At 41.8% G+C, this 19,058-nt stretch overlaps 3 protein-coding genes across 7 annotated transcripts in view; 1 reads left to right on the top strand and 2 right to left on the bottom strand.

The window, feature by feature from the left end:
• Window positions 1–4,134: 4,134 nt before the first annotated feature.
• si:ch211-254p10.2 (solute carrier family 40 member 1) lies at window positions 4,135–8,988 on the bottom strand. Its single transcript, XM_062565613.1, has 9 exons — window positions 8,886–8,988; window positions 8,740–8,807; window positions 8,421–8,580; window positions 8,072–8,187; window positions 7,729–7,855; window positions 7,316–7,546; window positions 7,240–7,245; window positions 5,997–6,677; window positions 4,135–5,488 (listed from the first exon to the last, which is right to left on the bottom strand). The coding sequence occupies exons 1-9, from the start codon at window positions 8,986–8,988 to the stop codon at window positions 5,229–5,231; spliced, it is 1,752 nt and encodes a 583-aa protein (XP_062421597.1). The 3' UTR covers window positions 4,135–5,228.
• A 1,259-nt stretch (window positions 8,989–10,247) lies between these two features.
• Window positions 10,248–15,033, bottom strand: LOC119197344 (sodium-dependent neutral amino acid transporter B(0)AT3). The gene is made up of 12 exons (XM_037453557.2): window positions 14,807–15,033; window positions 14,132–14,272; window positions 13,495–13,632; window positions 13,228–13,409; window positions 12,760–12,870; window positions 12,561–12,673; window positions 12,353–12,481; window positions 11,833–11,989; window positions 11,539–11,743; window positions 10,962–11,121; window positions 10,718–10,880; window positions 10,248–10,610 (listed from the first exon to the last, which is right to left on the bottom strand). Exons 1-12 carry the CDS (start codon window positions 14,973–14,975, stop codon window positions 10,455–10,457), a joined length of 1,824 nt encoding a protein of 607 aa, XP_037309454.2. The 5' UTR covers window positions 14,976–15,033; the 3' UTR covers window positions 10,248–10,454.
• Window positions 15,034–16,485: 1,452 nt separating this feature from the next.
• Window positions 16,486–19,058, top strand: part of fhod3b (formin homology 2 domain containing 3b) — a 68,874-nt gene continuing 66,301 nt past the window's right edge. For all 5 annotated transcript variants that reach the window (XM_062565408.1, XM_037455181.2, XM_062565407.1 and 2 more), the window contains exon 1: window positions 16,486–16,720. In XM_062565408.1, the coding sequence (XP_062421392.1) occupies window positions 16,556–16,720 (165 nt within the window). In that variant the 5' untranslated portion in view covers window positions 16,486–16,555. The remainder of the gene's footprint in view (window positions 16,721–19,058) is intronic.

The raw sequence follows: 19,058 nt of genomic DNA, 5'->3' as shown, positions 1-19,058 counted from the left end.
TGAAGCCTGTCAGCTGCTTAACGTAGTCACAGAAGCAGCAGTGTCCTGCATTTACTGACCAAGGTAAAGCAAGGACATTAATCCTTCCCATGAACACTTTATCTATTGGAACACTTTATCTATCTTTATCTTTTTCCCCTCTGTCAGCAATGTGATGCTTGACTGGGTCCTTGCAACGCCATTCAATTGTGCCGCTGTCCCAAACTGCTGATACAGCAAACTGCAGAATGAGAAAAGGTCCCCTCTTGGTGGTGTTTCTCATTCATGTGATACTGAGACCCATTATTTTTCAATGCCTTTTTGTTATTTCAAAGTAAATGATTGGGAAGATGTCTACTACTGCCCATTTTAAACTGATACAAGCCCATTTTACATAGTTTCAGTTAAACATCCCTCAAACCTTTATTGAACCTCATTAATTCTAGCTGGAGTCTCAATAATCAGAATGCGCAGATAAAGCTTCCACACGAGTTGCTTCTCAAAGATCTTTGAATAAAACAGTAGGTGTAATTAAATGGTCCTCAGCTTATTGGTTTTACAAATCAGTATTTTTTGTTTGTAGAGAAGAAACAGATTTTGCCACATTCTTCATCAGAACAAGTTTTGATTGGAAGCATGGCCACTGTACTACTATATGTTACTGTTGTTTAGAAGTAGGCTCCTCTTTACTGTTCTATATTAAACTACGGAAATCGTTGGCCCTGAATGTCTAAAAGCAACCTCGTCTTCCTTCCTGCTCCTTCTGAGTCAAAGCCAGGAGCACAACTCCAGCTTTAATGTGCTACCACTGACCCAGTTTCTCAATCGTCAGTGAATTGCAAAGTGAGAATGCCTAAAGTCAGACTTGTTAGCTCTAAAAACCGTTGTCTTTATCCAGGGACTACCATGACAACCATGGGCCGTACACTGTACCAGTAGCCCTGGGGCACTGTAAGTGCAGTAAAACGTGATGAAACTCTACTGAGCTTGTTGCAGTACACCCTTTCCATATTAAAAATCTAGTCAAGTACGGAAATTCAGCTGCACATTCTCATAAAAATGACAGACGCTGCTTCATAGGAGAAACAATAACATCATGTTTTCTGCATTATTACCGTTGTGTACTTGTCTTGCGCACATCGAAATTACACACAGGGGAGATGTTGAGGCCGGGAATGTTGTTGTCAGACATGCAGGCTGGTTTTAGGAGACCATGGTGGGGACAATACGAAAAGCGTTAAGGAACTTAAGGAGCCATACAGCATACTGGCATCTCCACCTCTGTGTAAAAGCTATTGGTTACTTCTGGTTCCAAATTTGACTAAACAAGTGCAGCAATTTGCTAAAAATATGATATAATATAATCTTCTAGCCTGGTTTTAAGGTTTTAAACCCGCAAATTACTTGAATAACAAGTACATCCATTCAAAAATATTGGTACTTGTTGTTAAACACCGTTTTTTTCTTTTCAGGACACCATTAGCCATGTGACTCTAATGTTGTTAGTCATTAGCCTGTAGCTGTCAGCCAGTAACAGTGTAACTGGTAGAAATAACGTAAACCGAAACTCCTTGACACTGACGCTCAAAACTACACCCAGTGCCGGCGCTCCCCACACGCACATCACGCGCTGCGCGTAGGGCACCAAGTGCCTGGGGGGGCACCAAAAAATCTGGGACGTGAAAAATCATCACAGTAGGCTACTAGTATAAATAACAAATAAAATATGTCTAAAGCATGTTAATATGCAAAAGCAATACAAAAGAAATAGGCCTAGACCAAATTAGTGGAGAAAAAGGGGAACCTCCTGTGCGCTCCCCTCCCCCCACCTCCCAGTGGTTTGTTCGATTACGCCTCAAATCTCAAATGTGACAGACAGCTTCGAAATGGCTTCGAAAAGGCATCAAGAGTCGGGGGCGGAAAAAAGAAAAAAGAGACAGCGGGATGACGCTCGCACGTCGCTCTCAGCTAAGACAATGTTTTAAATCAGGGGTCCCCAAATTTTGTCTCGTGAGGACCGTTGCTAGCGGTCACCGGGCGGCCGGCTGCCCACATGTACTCGCGCTCATAATGTCCGCACGGACCGCCGGTGGGTCGTATTCGGTACTCGTCCGCGGGCCGCCCGAAGTTTCTGTTACCGTTACCGTTTCTGTTATCATTTGTTTTTTATGTTATCATTTACGTTTTTGCATAACAATCGGCTTCAAGAGGCATATCCCAATCTATGGATTGCTCTTTGTATTGCACTGACTCTCCCTGTCACAGTTACCTCTGCTGAGCGAAGCTTTTCAAAGCTCAAACTAATCAAAACGTACCTGCGCTCATCAATGGGGCAGGAACGTTTAAGTGGTCTGGCTGTCATCAGCATCAATGGGGACGTGGCTCAGAAACTGTCATGACCTGATAGCTGATTTTGCAGCTAGGAAATGCAGGCGTGTGCCTCTGTAGGGCCTTTGACAACTGATGGTAGTGAAAATGTTTGTAATATTGTTCTATCGGATAGCAGAATGGTCTCTTTTATAGAGATGGTAAAGTAAATTCTACTGTGCAGTTTGCACTTTATTATTATTATTTGTACTTATGTATATTATTTACTGAAGAAATGTGCACATTATTACTTACACGGTTATATACTTGAATACTTTCTGCGTTTACAATGTTCAGTTCCAAATCTGTGTTTTTAGTAATTGTGGTGGTGTTTGGTATTTATAATTTATAATTTAATCTTTTATATAATTTATTTCTTTTCATGTTTGTTTATGTAAATTATTTATGTTTAGAAGTTATTTGGGGAATAAAGAGAACCTAACTAAGACATTCTGAATGGTTGTTATTCCTTTGGTGGTGGTGGTGGTGGTGGTGGTTGGTTGGTTCGTTGGTTGGGGGGGGCACCACCAAGCATTTGTGCTTAGGGCACCCAAATGGCTAGCGCCGGCCCTGACTACACCTCATCTACAGTAGTGCACCTCATCGAAGTCATTTGGTTTAGTAGATTTTGTTTGGTAGTTAACCTACTGTACCAATGCTATTTAGACAGACTAGTCATTTCTATTCTGTTCTATTGCATTCTATTGGGTCAGTATGGGGATAGCTGCACAGCATGTAACTACATTTACATTGTTGCGCAAAACAAAAAAAGAATTGACTGTGGAACTGGTTCCACTTTCAGGATTGATATTCATCAGGCTTAGTGATGCCAGAAAAACAGCCTCTCACCACAACAACAGTTTTTCCTGGCTAGTTGCCTTCGCTAGCCCACTCAACTCCTCGCTTCATTACCAAGGTAGCTGTCGTCACATGACACACCGTCTGTGACTGTAACCTAAGCGTGAGAGTTGCAGCTGGATAGGGCATTTATAACTTGTTTCTTATTCTTTTGGGTTCGTATCCTTATGTTTGAAATGCACTTATTGTAAGTCGCTTTGGATAAAAGCGTCAGCTAGATTGCACGTAATGTAATGCAATGTAAATTCTTTAAATGGTGTCAATTTTAAGGTTAACAATAATTTCTTGCCTCCTTGTACATTCTCATATTAATTAATAAAGATAGAGCCTACGTCATTATAATGTCTGACATTTCAGATGAGAATATCTGGAGCAAAGAGCAGGTTTCCATGGCCGTCCATTCTGAATGCTGTTTTTATTAAATCCTTGTCCATCAGTCATCCTGTGGATACAGGTTATCATTATTGTAATCACTCTGGGGTGGTGCCAACTATGAATTAATAATCTGCAATTTGAGATAGGGAGTAAGCACACTGTTGATGTGGTTTGTACTAATTTTAGGGTAATAATGCACGTAGTGTCATGGTCATTTAATGTGACATTGACCTCTACTGGCCACAAAAAGCCCTTACATTTGCATAGGATGAATAAAGGAACAAATTCTCTTTACCCTCTGTGAATGTTTGCCTTCATCAAATACGTAGACTGCATCGGGGGGGACACAGTACTGAGCCATATTTGGATGTCCAATTTATTGCAATTTTACGTTACACATAACCTATGTTGATTTGTATACTAATTGATCAGAATACTTGAGATCAAAGATCATCTTCAGTCATATTTATTATCATAATAATCAGTCTGAAAAATACAATACAATACAGAAAATGAACAGCGAAATTATACAAATATATGGAGATGTGTTGCTGGTTGCATGACAGAAGGTTTTACTTTGATGTTGTTTCCAACTGTACAAGAAGGAGATATGAAGACATACAGTAGCTGAGAGTAATTCCCAAGAGATATTCCCAACAATGTTCATGTTCTTAGTTGAGGTAAGGTAGGGTTTAGTTCATAAAACTAAACTAAAAAAAGAATGAAGCAATGTGTAATACAACACAGCCAATAGCATTGATCAACATTTGCCATTGACTTATCACTGATTTCTAACATGTCACAAAATTAAGATTGGTTTCCTCTTGGATGTCTATAAAACTAATAATATCACTCTTTATATGGGAAGGAAAGAAAGTTTGGAAACTACTTTTTTATTTATCAAAGTACACAAGCCGTTAGAATAAAATAGATTGTAATAAAAGGACATGGCGTGAGTTGATCATGTTTGTTGTTATAATGCATAAACCAGGTTTACCTGCAAATTGTCAGCTTGATTCATCCACAGAGAAACAAACCAGGGAAAGGAAATACATTTCTCTTCACTTCTGTCCACTTACAGGGGGAACTGCCTTTCAGATTTATCTATTTTCTAAGTCAAACAATCTGACATCGAGTTCCCTTTATGTTTGTTTTTGGACACCCTGGAATATTTCCAAGTGGACGGATCAGTAACATTGATGCCACTACTGTCTCGTCTTGTTTGCATTTTCCTGTATCGCTGTTGGGTTTTCTTCACAACACCAGTTCTTTACTGAGTGAAGGTTAGAAAAAGCTCTCCATCCATCCACCCTCCCATCCAAAAAGCTAAGTACTGTGCGTTACCAGGCTAGTGATGCAGTAATCCTTCAGGGTTTGCGTAGGCCGGTGCCTCCGCTGCTACCCGTGTGTCCTGTTGCACACTAGATCAGGACGCCTCGCCTTGAGGTACCAGAGCTGCGTTTATTGAGGCCACCTCGACTTATGTACACTAAGGGAGAGCGTGTCTCCCGCTGTATTTCACCTGAGTTCTTGTATGCTGCTACGGCACATGGCGCTGCAGGAAGAGGGCAACAGAGGTGGGACAGGCACTTGCTATGTTGTGATGAAATGAATGGCTATGTCGGGAGTAGATTAGATGAGACTGCTCCTTATGTGCAGTGACGGCGTTTTCTCTTTACTTTGTGTGCATACAGGAAGTACATAGTGTGCCCAGTGGTGATGAATAATACAGAAATGATAACCAGGATGCCAAAGTGGTGTGGTTGTGGAGCAGAGATCACCATGATGAAGTGAAGCAGATCCATCAGGTAATTCATGGAGCTCTGCACACCGTTTACTACACCCCTCTCTGACTCACAGATGTTCTCCTGCAGGAGCTGGGTCACTGTCAGGTCGAAGGACCAGAGACCTAAAATACAGATGTCATTGGGTTATAAAAGTTGCCCTGGCCATTACATTAGCCAGTACTAAAAAAAAATCACAAAAATGTAATTTATGGGTATAAGGCTGGTGGGCCTACAGTTAAGCTGCACATAGCAACTCTCAAATCAATGCAAAGATTGAATACCTACTCAAAAAAAAGTTTATTTATTATATATGTAATTGTCAGCAACTTACTGAGTCGGACATTTTACAGTTTTTTTGACAGCGCTCTCTGGTGGATGGACTATGGAATGGCAACACTATCTAATTGACCTTAATCATGTCTTTGTCATTTTTGTGCTGTCATTTCTTTTTATTTATCACCCAACATCATTAAAAATATCATCATGATGAAATAATAGTATTTGTATGCCGATGTATAGGTGAAGCTCCTCAGTTGACAGTATTCCTGTGTATTTTACTGTACTATAATATAAAGACAAATTTTAAGTATTTGTGTGCAACCAGTCAGCCCTGGATGTCCTTTTACTCACCAATTCGTGCTGTGATGACACCCAGGAACAGGAGGATAATGGAGATGTACGATTCTGGCGCCGTGTCGGAGGGCACGTTGTCGAAGAGCACAGTGTTGTTGGTCCAGTGGATGGAGGAGCGGTCTGGCAGCAGTGGCTGATTGCTGCTGCCCCTCAGAGGATAAGTGTGTTTTTGCCTTTGGCTCGCCATCCCTCCGAGCTCAGTAGAGGAGTTGGAGGTGATGTAGGGCATCAGCAAGCTAAGATCCATCGGGCTGCCGGGGGCAAACACCGAGCACACGCACAGCAGCAAGCAGCCCAGGTGGAGGCAGCTTGAGATGATGCCCGTGTTAACCAGGCCATAGGACTTCCTGAGTCTGGTGAACATCACAGTGCCCATCAGCCCCGTGAGAGCTGAGACACCCATCAGCAGACTGAGGAGGGAGCCGCTAATGCCCTGAGTATACGCGTAGCCGGTGGTGATGCAGTCAAAACCCAGGACGGTGGTGTAGAGGAACGCCAGACCCATTCCTGCCAGGAAGACAGGCTGGCGGTAGTAGGCCCTCCAGCCGTCCTTGCAGGTGCTCATCAACCAGCGGAACCTCCGGAAACACAGCGGCAGGTTGGTGATTTCTTTTATGTGCAGGCTTGTGTTGCAGTTACCTTCGGTTAGAGGTTGAGGTTCTGCAACATTATCTTCCCCTGACAAGAAAAAAAGAAGCGTTTTGTCCTTCAAAAACAGACTAGTAATGCAAATATCTGACTTTTTATAGTCCTGTTACCTCAGCTCGGGTTTTGGCCCGAAACCAACACAGATATGATACCAGTGTTTAATTAATAAGTTCCTCACTGTGTAGTATTGAGTTTACAAACCTTCCTAACTCTGATCCTTCTATTTGAGTCAGTATCGGCCTGATATGGTTATACAGACTTTATAAAATCATCTGAATATACATTTTCTTATTCATAATGGAATGTATTCTTTTACATTTCTTTGAAAATCATTCTCCACGAATCTCACTACATCAATACCTCTAATGACATCTACTGGACAATCCACAATTGTTTTCAAAATTTTCAATGAATTTAGTTAACTTTTAGAACTTTTAGCCCATGCATCAGACCTTTCAGAAACTAAAAGCATTGAGACAAGTGGCGATAGAGGCCGAGGCAATAGTGCAACTACAAAAAAGCATTGTTCATTATTTTAACCCAATGCCAAACTTTGTATTTCTCATATACACAAGCAGGTGGAGGACCCCACTGCGCTCTTTATGATCTTCTTGCACACTTTCAGTAGATCACACAGTCCATACCTTGCGACATTGTCGTCACCAGACTCTGCAGATAAACCTGATCCACCTCCATCAGTGGCGGTTTGACTGAAAGAGCAGGGACGATGCGGTACACCCGGGACAAGAAGAAGAACTCCACAATGAGAGACACCAGGTTCCAGCCCAGGATGAAGCCACAGCCAACTACATTGGAGGCCAGGGTCATGACCTGTCCCACTGCTAGTGGGGCCAGGATGTTAGTCACCTGATCTATCCGCCTCATGGTTGCATTCATCCCTTTTGAAGGATCAAAGACACAGAGATTAATGTGCTTCCACTACGGGACTCTCAGAAAAAGCAGAAACAGACCAACCCCTGATATTCTCTGTGATGCAAATGTGTATTGTGCACAAACAATGTTGTAAAAAGCATGCAATGCAAAGAAACATGCGCATGAACAGACAAATGATCCCCCTCACCAGCAAGGTGACCTCGGTTGTAGCCTGTGATAACCACAATCCAGTCCCTCTGAATGGCAATGGTCAGTGCTGTGCTTGCAAGGTTTGCCACATCTGCCAGGACGATCACCACCGTATAACAAACCACCTTGTGTAAGTTTTGCGATGCAACATGTTACTTTGACAGCACAGAGTAGCCACACGCTCAGTAGCAGAGACAACAGGTACAACAGGGACACAGGACAGAGGGAACAACAACAGCAGCAATAACTCCTCTGTTTCATAATCACGGTGAGTATTCTGTTTGCAGATCAACATGGTGTCAAGAGACGAAATGTGAGTCAAACATGCGGTGTCTACTCACAGTAAGCCATCCATCCCAGATCTGTTCAATCCTTTGCTTATATGAGAACACCAACATGAGCACGATGCTACACACGGTCACTGAGATGTTCTGAATGAAAAGAGATGCATGTGCAACTAAATTGGGGAGAAAAAAAAACAGTTTTAGACTCTCACAACAGAAGCTTTTTAAAGCATAGCTATTGAAGAACTCAAGACTCAAATCAGGGACTGATTTACCCTTTCACATCCAGCTGGGCGCACTAGCTGAATTCTGCATTCAAGATTGAGTTCTGAAAATCGATATCACTGGCAGTTCGATGGTATATGCCGCGCTAAAATATTAAAACGGATGGGAAATCGCTGCATACCTTTGTTCCTGGGATTGCGATCAACCCAGTCGCCAATCAAAGCCCCTAAAAGGAGCACTGACCCAGCCACCACCAACCCAAACACTGCAGTCAACAGCAGGTTACGGCCATACAGCTCGATCAGGAACACAGAAATTGCAAAGTGCCACATGCGGTCCCCCTGTTTGACACAACATGGAGGTGCATCATTATTGTTTTGCGAGGTGCTGTATGTATGCAGTCACATGACATACAGTAAGTGGGCTACCTTGCACGTATTTAAGTTTCAATGTTTTGTCTATTTCTCCAGGAATGTGTTTTTTCAGGAAATGATTCTTACCCACATTGACAATGCTCCACTGACGTAGATGAGAAACTTGGGACCCTTGAGGTAGATAAGAGCTGAACCTTTTGAAAAATGGCATGAAAATTTGAATGAGCACACAAACACAACAGGAATTCTAGTTTGATTGAAGTAGAGTTCACCTGGTATATTCCTGGTTCTATTTGCTCTTGCATCCCTGATGTCGTTAGACTGAAACTCCACCACAACCCCCCCGCATTGGGAGGCGTCTGCTTGCTGGGACATTTCCTAGTGGAGGATCATCGGTCATAAAATTGTTGAACTTGTTGCACTCTCGCCCCATTGTTCATAGTACCGTCTATCAGGACTGCAGGTCACTGCAACGCTTGGATTATTTTAAAATACGCCTACCCCACTTTGTTGTTAGTGACTATGAGAATGTTAGACCGATTTGGAGAAAATTGGTTATTCACTATAAAAACTAGCAAAAAAACAAATGGGTGGAAAAATAAACATCTGGACACAAAGGGGAGAATACCAGGTACTTTAGAACTATGAATTGCCAGTAAACGCTTGTAACTTCTTGTAACTGTATTATTAATACATTTACAATTATAATTATTTTATTAAATACTCCTCAGAATTAGTTCACTTTGAATAAGGCATATGTAATTGCTGCCATGGCTAACAAGTCAGATAAGATAAACAGAAAAGGCATGTTAAACAACACAACTTAGTAGTAACAGTAGCATCAGTGTGACATCATCATGCATAGCTCTACAAATGCTCTCCTAAACACACAATAATTCAAGTGGGCTCATTACTCACCTGTGTTCTTGTGTCTCGATCCTTGCTGCTATTCCTTGATGTTTTGTCTTGTTCCACGTAACCTACATTGGGATGCTAGTCTTTCCTGAGAGCTGGAATTCATACTGTAGTAGTTTGAAAGGCTTAATAACATCACCGTGTTCAAGTGCACCATTGTATGAAAATGCCAGAAGAGCAGAACAGGCAGAGGGACAACAAAGGCAGCCAGCATATTCCAAAGCATGTGACACCAGGAGGACAATATCACTGTCCACCCACACCACAAAAAGGACAACTGTGTAACTTGTATGGCTCAAAATACACACACATGCGCATGGTCAGTGAGCACATGCATGAACCCTCACACACACAAACCCCTCTACTAGTGTCATACACCCACGTGCACTGTTGACATGAAAAGAGTTGGATAAAGGACACTTGCTCACTCACTTGCAGATAACAGAGGGTAGAAAGCACATCACATGTCGAAAGCAATTCCATGGAAAGACCGGAATGTCTCATCAAAAACATTCAGAAAAGTGATCCATTGCTCCCCTTTATTCCCATTCAGGAAATTAATTGTTTTCTATATTTTAATTAAAATATTAACACAAACTTGATATTTTGTTCCAGTATTTAGTATATATTTCCCCAGAGATATTATCCTTTGTTGATTTGATCTCGCAGTGTTTATTTCTTTCACCAATATAAATACACTTGTGTGAATTGGGGGGGAAAAGCTTTATTTTCAACAATATACTGATATGTTAACCACTATGATTCAAATTTTGTTATACCATATTGTTCAAAGGATGAAAAAAAAACGATGTTACTTGATGAAAAACATCCCAAATATGTACCACGAGTAGAAAATAATGCCGTATAAAATGGTTAAAAAGTGTAATTTAACCTTCTTCTCGACATAATTCATTTACATATGGCTTTCAGTTGCGCATTTTCATTCTGTACTCTTGCAGGAAGCCCAAGAATTTGTAGAGAGCCACCAGAGGAATTGAAACAACAGGAAGGACAGATAAGAGCACGCAGATCACAAAAACCCACTCCGGATAGGGCTGGACATCAGCGAGGGGGAAGTCGACCTGCGGAGGTGATGGAGTGAAAGGTCAATGTCTTTTTTTAATGGTGCACCAAATGTATTCGAGTTCTGCACAGTGCCTCTGTAGAGCAAGCCTAACATCTTTCTTACGTAATCTGGGTTCCAGGTATTATATGTTGGTCGTTTTTCCGCCTCAACTACAACGTATGCCACAAAAACCACTAGAAGCATGAGCGGACTGATGAAGCGCCAAGTGGCCTGCCAGTAGATGTTGGGTCTGCGACCTGTCATCCATTCAATGTCGTCATTGAATCTGTGGGCAAAGGGAAACCCTTGTTCAAATCGTTCAAATAGGTTTCGTAATGCAAGTCTAGTAACTTCATAACAATATCACCTGTTTATTCCGTAGATGTAAACCACACTGATGATCTCAAAGAAGGCGATGATGAGCAAAGGCACGGATCCCACGTAGCTGTTGAAAATCTCCAGCCAGTAGTTTCCAGAGCCCAAAGTAAAGATCAGGGCCACAGAAAAAGAGGTGAGGCAAATCAATCCTATAGGTAAAACAAGGAGAAAAAAAAACTTTCATGTTATGCTGCTTATTAGCTTAATATGTCAAATTATGTTGAGCAGAAGCCTCTGAGACAGTACAAAAACTTTTCAAAAGGCTATTTCTATCTGTATGTAATACGCGTCTGTACTCTGACATGCTAACAATATGAATTTCACATGTGGAGACACAGTTAAACATGGAAAGAAAGAAAACTACAGGGTGCACATCACACATATTGTACCCAAAAGAAAGATTTGCTGTTACTCAACAGTGTAACTTTATTGTAGGTGTCATCATCACTGGTAAGTATAGAAAGTAGTACATCTTTTTCACCTAACTTATATAAACTTGTGTTGTCAGTGCCCCGGTTGCCATGATTCCAACAACCATACAAAGTTAGGAGATTTTTTCGGTTTACCTGTGAAAACTTCCTTTGGAATCCAGGATGGAATCACATGCAGGTCCAGCAGAGGAGTCAGGACACCCTCCAGATTCCCAAACATGGAGGACAGGCCCAGGCTGAAGAGCATGACGAAGAAGAGCACCGCCCACACCTGAGCGCCTGGCATCTCTATCACCGCTTCAGTAAACACAATGAAGGCCAGTCCAGTGCCAGAGACACTCTGCAGGTGGGATTCCATATGTATTGTCAGACATACTCACAGAGCGTCACAGAATTTTTTTTATTTTAATAGAAACAGATGTGCTGCACCTGGTCCAGGAAGGTTTGTAGGTTGCACGTCTTTAGGTTGAGGCTTTTGACCTCTGAAGGATCAGTGGCATTTAGGTAGTTTAACCAGTCGTCATAGTTTTCAACAGTTATGTTTTCATCCCCAATGCTGAAGGAATTAGTCAATCTCAGGATGTTCCTGAAATCAACCAGAAATGTAATTCTTTAATACTTTTTTACAAGCATTGCTACCAGTAAAGATAACTGAAAGTCTATTCATTCATTTATTATTTGAGAAAATGAGTTTTCTGCTTGATTGAAAAAACACATTAAGGCAACCCTCCCAAAGTGAGAGGGTTGTAACAATCAACTACAAATTTCACATTTTTAAATCATTAGTAATATTAAAGTCCCATTGCTTTGGAGTCTGAAAGGTTATAATGTATAATTCATTTATAGAGTATTCGACGGTTACACGTCTAATAAAAATAATATGAAATAACAATCATGCTGAATGTAAATTACTCTGGCAGAAATTAAAATGACATTATATGGTACATACCAATTTTGGCATTCATTGTAGTTTTCATTGGCCTTAAATCCCAGGATGGCAAAAATAGGAATCGCTGCGTATATCGACGTAAAGCTGTTCACACAGCCCACTATTAGGGCGTCTCTCTCACAATCATTCCTGCAAAGATGTTATGTCATTCAAATGTTTGATCGGGTGTATTATACTCTCTGTCACGAATAACGAATGTTTTACTTACTTCTGAACATTATAACTGGAAAAAGCAATGAGTCCCCCAAAGGCCAAAGACAAAGAGAAAAAGATCTGAGTAGCAGCGTCTAACCAGACCTTAGGATCTCTCAGGGTTTCCCACTGTGATACATGTAATAATAATGGTCAGTTTACTTAATTGATTCTGTCATGATTTTATTTCAATATGAAGCTACGGACAAACTTACTTTTGGTGTGAAGAGATAAATTAAGCCATCTGTGGCACCGTCCAGTGTCAAGGATCGGACCAAGAAGATGGTCAAAACCAGATATGGAAAGGTGGCAGTGACGTAAATCGCCTGTTGAAAAAGTTTTGACGCTGAGACAAAATTTGATATCCACATTAAACAGGATTGGTGTTTTTTTGTAACGCCGTGTATGCACGCTTTGCTGTTCTAACAACCAGAGAGTCATCGATACGCACAATGTCCTGTGAGGCTCCACGGCTCTTAGTGTCATTTTGCTGTTTGATATTAAAGTTTGCTTCTTGTTTGTAACTTGCGTGTCAGCAATGAAGGTCAAGGTCAGAATGTGAATTTGGCTAAATTGGTGGGATCTACATTGCCGTGCATTGTAACATTTCGCAATGATTTGCTCTTTACTTATATCAAATATGTGTAACACTGAACACGTTTGAGCTCTACGGTTGTTATTACCTTTCCAATCGTCTCTATTCCACGTATGAAGCAGATGTACACGAGGCACCAAGCAGATGCAAGGCACAGCACCAGCCACCACTGCAAGGACCCACTGGTTTCAATGCTCGCTGTGATGTTCAGGGTTTCACGATACCAAAAGTAGTTCACTGGTGAGCTCAGCTCACACTCACTGACATAGCCTGTATGACATCATTCATGATTGATTAAGGATTTACTTCATTTCTTGCTTTTTGTTCATTAATATTACACTTCAAATATAATTACCTGTGTGATTCAAGTTCACCGGGCAGCCCCTCCAGGGAAGTGGACTCTGAAAGGAGTGGAAGAAGTACCAGAGGATCCAGGCCACGATCATGTTGTAGAACAGACCAACTAGGAAGGACACTAACATGGAAGCTACACCTGTGTGCACACAAAGACAGTATTCATACCGCTCTATGTTTTTAAATAGATTACTGCTTTGGCATCTCGCTTCACTGAGCAAAGTGTATTTGGTTCAATGGAGCTTCAGGGCCTTTACTTAAGTACATGACTTTAATCGAATTTGAGGTAAATTTGTACTTTCTTGGGACCTATTTTCAATTCACAATAAGCTATATCTATAATTCGGCAAGAACATTTGTGCTCAAATGAACATTTGGGACCATTAAGTCATTAATAATATTTTACAGAGGTAAGGAAACTAAGAGAATTCTGCTAAAATGGTTGTAACAGTTTTATTTTTTCTTGTGGTCATTCAAAGGTCATCAGTCAGTAGTGTTAAACATGTTGGTAGGGTGGGGGTTAAGTACATTGTCCTAATATTTCCAATACAGAAGTTTAACTTCCTATAAAGTCTTTTTTAAATGCGGTAGGGCATCAGAATGCTTCCTCTGCCTCTCTAGATAATAGACCTTCTCACCTAAACCACCTAGATAAGGGGAGATTGAATTCCACACCCCAACGCTTCCCAGGCGGAGCCGTTGTCCGATGGCCAGTTCCATGTGCAGGAGAGGAAGTCCCTCAAACACCAGGGCGATGGCGTAAGGAATCAGAAACGCCCCTTAAAAAAGAGCCGATTAATAAGACATAGAAATAGCCTAAATCATCGTGATTACTGAAAATTAAACAATATACCACCAGTCTTTCAGCTATTGACTTTTCATTTGTTTAAATATCAGCATTAACTTTATAGTTGAAAGTCATTCAGTTTGGGATTACTGTACATTTTATTATCAACAAGCAGAGCTTCATCACATTCACTCATTCCCAGGCAATATACTGTATCTTTAACAGCTGGCATACAATTTTTTTCAGAAATGTCAGTCACAAATTTGTATGCTGGACAAACAGATGAGTACAGCATGAAAGTCATGGCAAAGGTATTTAAGCATATCTAAGAACCTGTCACTTAGTCATGCCAAATATGCTAATATTTTAGAGAGTAATGGTCAAGCAAAAAGTAGTCATCCAAAATAAGGTGTGACTTTTGTGTTGTCGTGCCACATTGACGTACAACTGTTTTCATGCAGCTTTCTACTTTACTAAGGCGTTTCTTATGTTACATTTCGAAGCACACTGTAAATGAAATGCTTACCTCCACCATAGATTTGACACAGATACGGAAATCTCCACACATTCCCGAGACCCACAGCAAAACCTATGCAGGTTAGCAAATATTGGACTTTGTTGTCCCATTTTGGTCTTTCAGTAACCTGCGTCTGCTCACAACTTCCATTTTCTCCATCCATGACTTCTTCTTCCATTTTGTTTCAGTTTTTTCAAGTAAAGCAAATCTTGTCCACTCTGTCTGCAGAAAAGGGAAGAAACTGGTGACTTGTTACCTGCTTGTAACAGTGGACGAAGGGGCGTCATTTGTTTTATCAGCATAAATCTTGTTGGCCTTTGAGGCTTTTTAAGAGCAATATCGTTTGTTTGTTTGAATAAAAGCCCTTGTGGAACATGACTTTGATAACAGAAGCGATAACAGTAGAGTTTTCTACGACACAGCATTTAAGGAGCCCAGGAGAAAACCTTGAGGGCTAGTTTTAAATGATTTCATGATGAAGCAAAATATAGCTATTTGCACATTGTTTGAGTCATTTCAGTCAGTGGTAATTACCCACCATCAGTTACTCATGAAAACGTGTGTCTTGTATGGAGTTCCTTATCAGACCTTTTCACCAAAAAACACTATTCAGAACTGATACGTGTCATTGCTTCCTAACACAGGTCAGCGTGTACCGTGTGTCGTCCCATTTCGATCTGCCTCCAGCCTCTTCCTCTTCCAGCTTGTACAGCTGCTGATGGGATAATGACCTGTCCTCCGAGTTTGGATCGGGCAGTTTTGACTTCATGATTGCTGTGGTACTGCAGTGATACAGTGGTGTGCATTCTTTGAATTGTAAACTGGGGAAGAAATTACATTTAACTACGCGAAAGGGTAAATGCACAGTGATCCCTCTTCTTTTAAGATCTATTGGAGAAACAGAACATATGGGACTTATGTATGTTGTCAAGGTGGAGAATGACTGACAACGCAGTTAACAGTCCGATAGCTGTCAGTAGCCACGGCCTTTCACACATTGTCATGGAGGGAGATAATATACGATTACACAATTAATAAATACGTATATAAAAATATCTCAAATTCCACATATATATGGTCAATCATTTATTCACTTTTGATGGATGCTTTACAAGATGTTTTGGGAGATATAGTTTCTGACATTTTATTTTCTTCAAGCTACATTGTAGCATTTTGATGATAAAGAAAATATTATTTCCATAGTTCTCTACCAGTTAGGTGCAGCTTTTCTAGTTTTTGTTTTTAAATGCACTTCCCATGTGCGCCGCTGGAGGCCGCCATTGCGCCTGTAACATGAGATGAGCCGGCCGGCTGAGGTCTGGCCGCCGTGTCCCCTGGCGGAGGAGGGATCCGCTTCCCATCGCTCTCACGGACCAGACGCCGAGTGAAGCGCTCCCGTCCGCAGTCTGCCTCAGCACCCCGAGCGCCCGCAATGTCCTTGGATAGCACCGCCGCGCGCGTTTCCGCACCGCACTGACGAAGCGTATCTCTCCATGAGGTACCCTGGATCTTTACTTGTGGACTGCACATTGTCCTGATGCTCTGCGCAGCGTGAAGCGAATGGAGAAGGTCCAAGGATAACACAGCGTGCAGGGCTGCGCTACTGCAGAAGACCTGCCGGTAGTTCGCTAGCCCCGGGGGAGGGGGGCTAGGGGACCAGGGGGCAGGGGGGAGTGGGGGGGGGGGGTCTCCTGTCTTTCAGATGCTGTGGTGTCGCATCCGCTTTCACTATCCAAAATCGTCTTGCATGGATACACCATGGCTACGTTTCTGTGCAGGGTGCAGTTCTTAGATGATACTGATCCATTTAACAGCACCAACTTCCCCGAGCCCACCAGGCCACCTCTGTACACGTTCAGGGAAGATATTCCTCTGATCAATCAGATTGCTGGAGTCCACAGGCTGCTAAAAGCCCCGCAAAAGGTATGCAGAATACTTATTAATCTCTCTGTGCTTTTTGTTATTGTCTCTTGAGCTCAGAGAAAAGTTGAGAGCTGCATTAATTATTATCTTGGACATGTTGGTGGGGTTACTGGTAAACAAACCTAATGGACTGTTGGTAGATCCAGTGACTGATGGAGCATCAACATGCTTTTAGTATAGCCTGTAGATAAGATCTCTCTATGGCATGACATGGAATATCAGGTGGATGTGATTAAGTGATGTAAGAATGATTTAGAAACCCATTATTTAGCAGGGATCTGTTAATGTTTACCTCAACCACAGCACCATACTATCAGTTTGACCGGGTTTATTATTATCCATTCGCCAGTTTCAGAGAGAGCGTTTCAAACTTTTAATAACATTTCTGCCATTCATTTCTTTTAAGAGAAAAACAACAAATAGAAAAGGATAATGCAATGGCGGGTTACTGAAAACGAATGAATAATAATAATGAATCATCATTGTTTGTCCACTTTTAACATTCATTGACTTTCAATTTGGTGTCTCTTGGCTTAACTATGAGCTTGAAGTCTATGAGGGAACCCTTTCGCCTATTGTCTCTTCAGAGCCCCAAATAGAGCATGGTGTCAAATGCCCAGTTGGTCAGTTGTTGAGGGATCGAAGAGGGGAATGGGGATTCGAATTCGCAGCCATCTGATCTCAATGCAACTTCTGAATCTGTGTGGAAACACAACACAACACATCATTTGACATCTTACTGGCATAGTCTTCTTGTTTCCTTAGTTAGAAGCATAATGCATTTTGCAGCACCTCTTCCGTCTGGTGTTTGGTCAGCTGCATTATGTCTGTTTTGGTTTCAAGAGTTTGCTTCCCAAAATCTACAACTGCGCAGCCATTTTTAACTCGGTATGGTATGGTCTAAATTGCCCTGTTTGTGTTTCCTAAAGAAATACAGGGTCAAAAAATGTAAACTTGAAGCCCATTTTCATTCATTTTTTTATTTTTAGAGGCCTCTGAAGACTAATTGTTTTGAGAAATGTGAGTTTCTGCCTTCTGATTATACTAAGTGAATCAAAACACATTTTCTAAAGTGTGCATCCACTGACCTTCAAAATTAAACATAGCAAAGGGGCCGTAGGAGTCTTTTATTGAGCATTTATCTCAGTCTGGTTGGGAAGTCACGTAAATGGAAAGTTAATTAGGGTCTTTCTTCATTCTGTCAGATGAATGCTACTCCATCTTGTTTGAGTAGAGCTGGTAAGATAAGTCACGGAAGCCTCAGGATGCTGTGGATCACCACAAGCCTGCTTCCCATTCTGCAGCCAAACTCGTTCTGACCAGCAGGATGCGACGGCAACGCGTTCCGCTGCTTGAAAGAGGAGAGGGAAGCGGGCAGAATTACAAACCCAAACAAAGAGCTGATGTACTTTGCACAGGGAGTGTCCTCAGTTTTAGCGGTAGGCCAGCTGGACCACAACGTAGGCCGACGAGGGGGGTACCAGCCGCGTGCACAGCAGCACCAGACTAGTGAGATCCGGTCGCATGTTGCATGTGGTCGGCAGCAACTTGTGCTTTTTGGGAAAGAGTAACGTTCAGGTGGACTAGGAGGCTGCTGCCGAAACCACATTGAGTTCTCCGAATGGTTTGAAGAAGGCACTTTGGCGTGAGCGTGCGCGTGCACATGCATCCCATAGCAGATCTGTTGTCTTTGAGCTGCGTCTCCAGGGTGCAGGTCAATCCGCTATAAACAGCATGCTGGTAACACGTGGTGTCGAGGGAGTCAAAACAGCTAACATATGCGGTCTCTGGGCTGTTCCTGCAGTCTCCAGAGGGGTGATCTGTCCGTGTGTGTGTGTGTTTTTTTTGTTTATACACGTGTGTTGCACGGGTTTGTGCATGGCATGGCATACGTGCTGTGCTGCTGTTCAAAGTTAAACATGAATTACGATGAACTGTTAGTGAGGTCTAAACATCAAAAGCCATCCTGACCAAGGATTATGTTTTATAGCAACGTCGATTCGAACCACAAATGCTTGTTGTGCAGCAAAAACAGAATTGTCAGGACATCAGACACACTTTGAAGCGCCTTTCGGAAAATGTGCTGCCACCATTTTTTTGAATCAGTATTTAATGTTCTTTGCATTTTTACTTTTGTGGCAATAATATTTGTATCTTTGTTATTGGATTCAGTGTCATTGTAGCGGTCCTGTTGAATATGTTGAGGGATTAATGGTGAATCAATTATTTAACCTTTTCTGTTTTGTCTCAGGATGGAAAGTATGACGAGTCATCCCCTGACTCGGCCCATTTATTCTGTCATTAATATGTCAGATGACTGAGTAACCGTGTTTTCAAA

The sequence above is a fragment of the Pungitius pungitius genome, chromosome 11 (assembly GCF_949316345.1).
Source record: "Pungitius pungitius chromosome 11, fPunPun2.1, whole genome shotgun sequence".
NCBI lineage: Eukaryota > Metazoa > Chordata > Actinopteri > Perciformes > Gasterosteidae > Pungitius > Pungitius pungitius.
Note: the sequence above shows the minus strand (reverse complement) of the source record. Positions and strands in the feature narration are given on the sequence as shown.

What these genes read in the sequence shown, in the direction of transcription:
- LOC119197344 (XM_037453557.2), bottom strand. Translation starts at nt 14,975, where the DNA reads ATGGAAGAAGAAGTCATGGATGGAGAAAATGGAAGTTGTGAGCAGACG. An exon ending in TACATCTACGGAATAAACAG is followed by an intron (nt 10,881 to 10,961) that starts GTGATATTGTTA and finishes CTTTGCCCACAG; the next exon opens with ATTCAATGACGACATTGAAT. An exon ending in ATACCTGGAACCCAGATTAC is followed by an intron (nt 10,611 to 10,717) that starts GTAAGAAAGATG and finishes TCACCTCCGCAG; the next exon opens with GTCGACTTCCCCCTCGCTGA.
- si:ch211-254p10.2 (XM_062565613.1), bottom strand. Translation starts at nt 8,988, where the DNA reads ATGTCCCAGCAAGCAGACGCCTCCCAATGCGGGGGGGTTGTGGTGGAG. An exon ending in GTGGAGCATTGTCAATGTGG is followed by an intron (nt 8,581 to 8,739) that starts GTAAGAATCATT and finishes TGTGTCAAACAG; the next exon opens with GGGGACCGCATGTGGCACTT. An exon ending in TCGCAATCCCAGGAACAAAG is followed by an intron (nt 8,188 to 8,420) that starts GTATGCAGCGAT and finishes TCCCCAATTTAG; the next exon opens with TTGCACATGCATCTCTTTTC.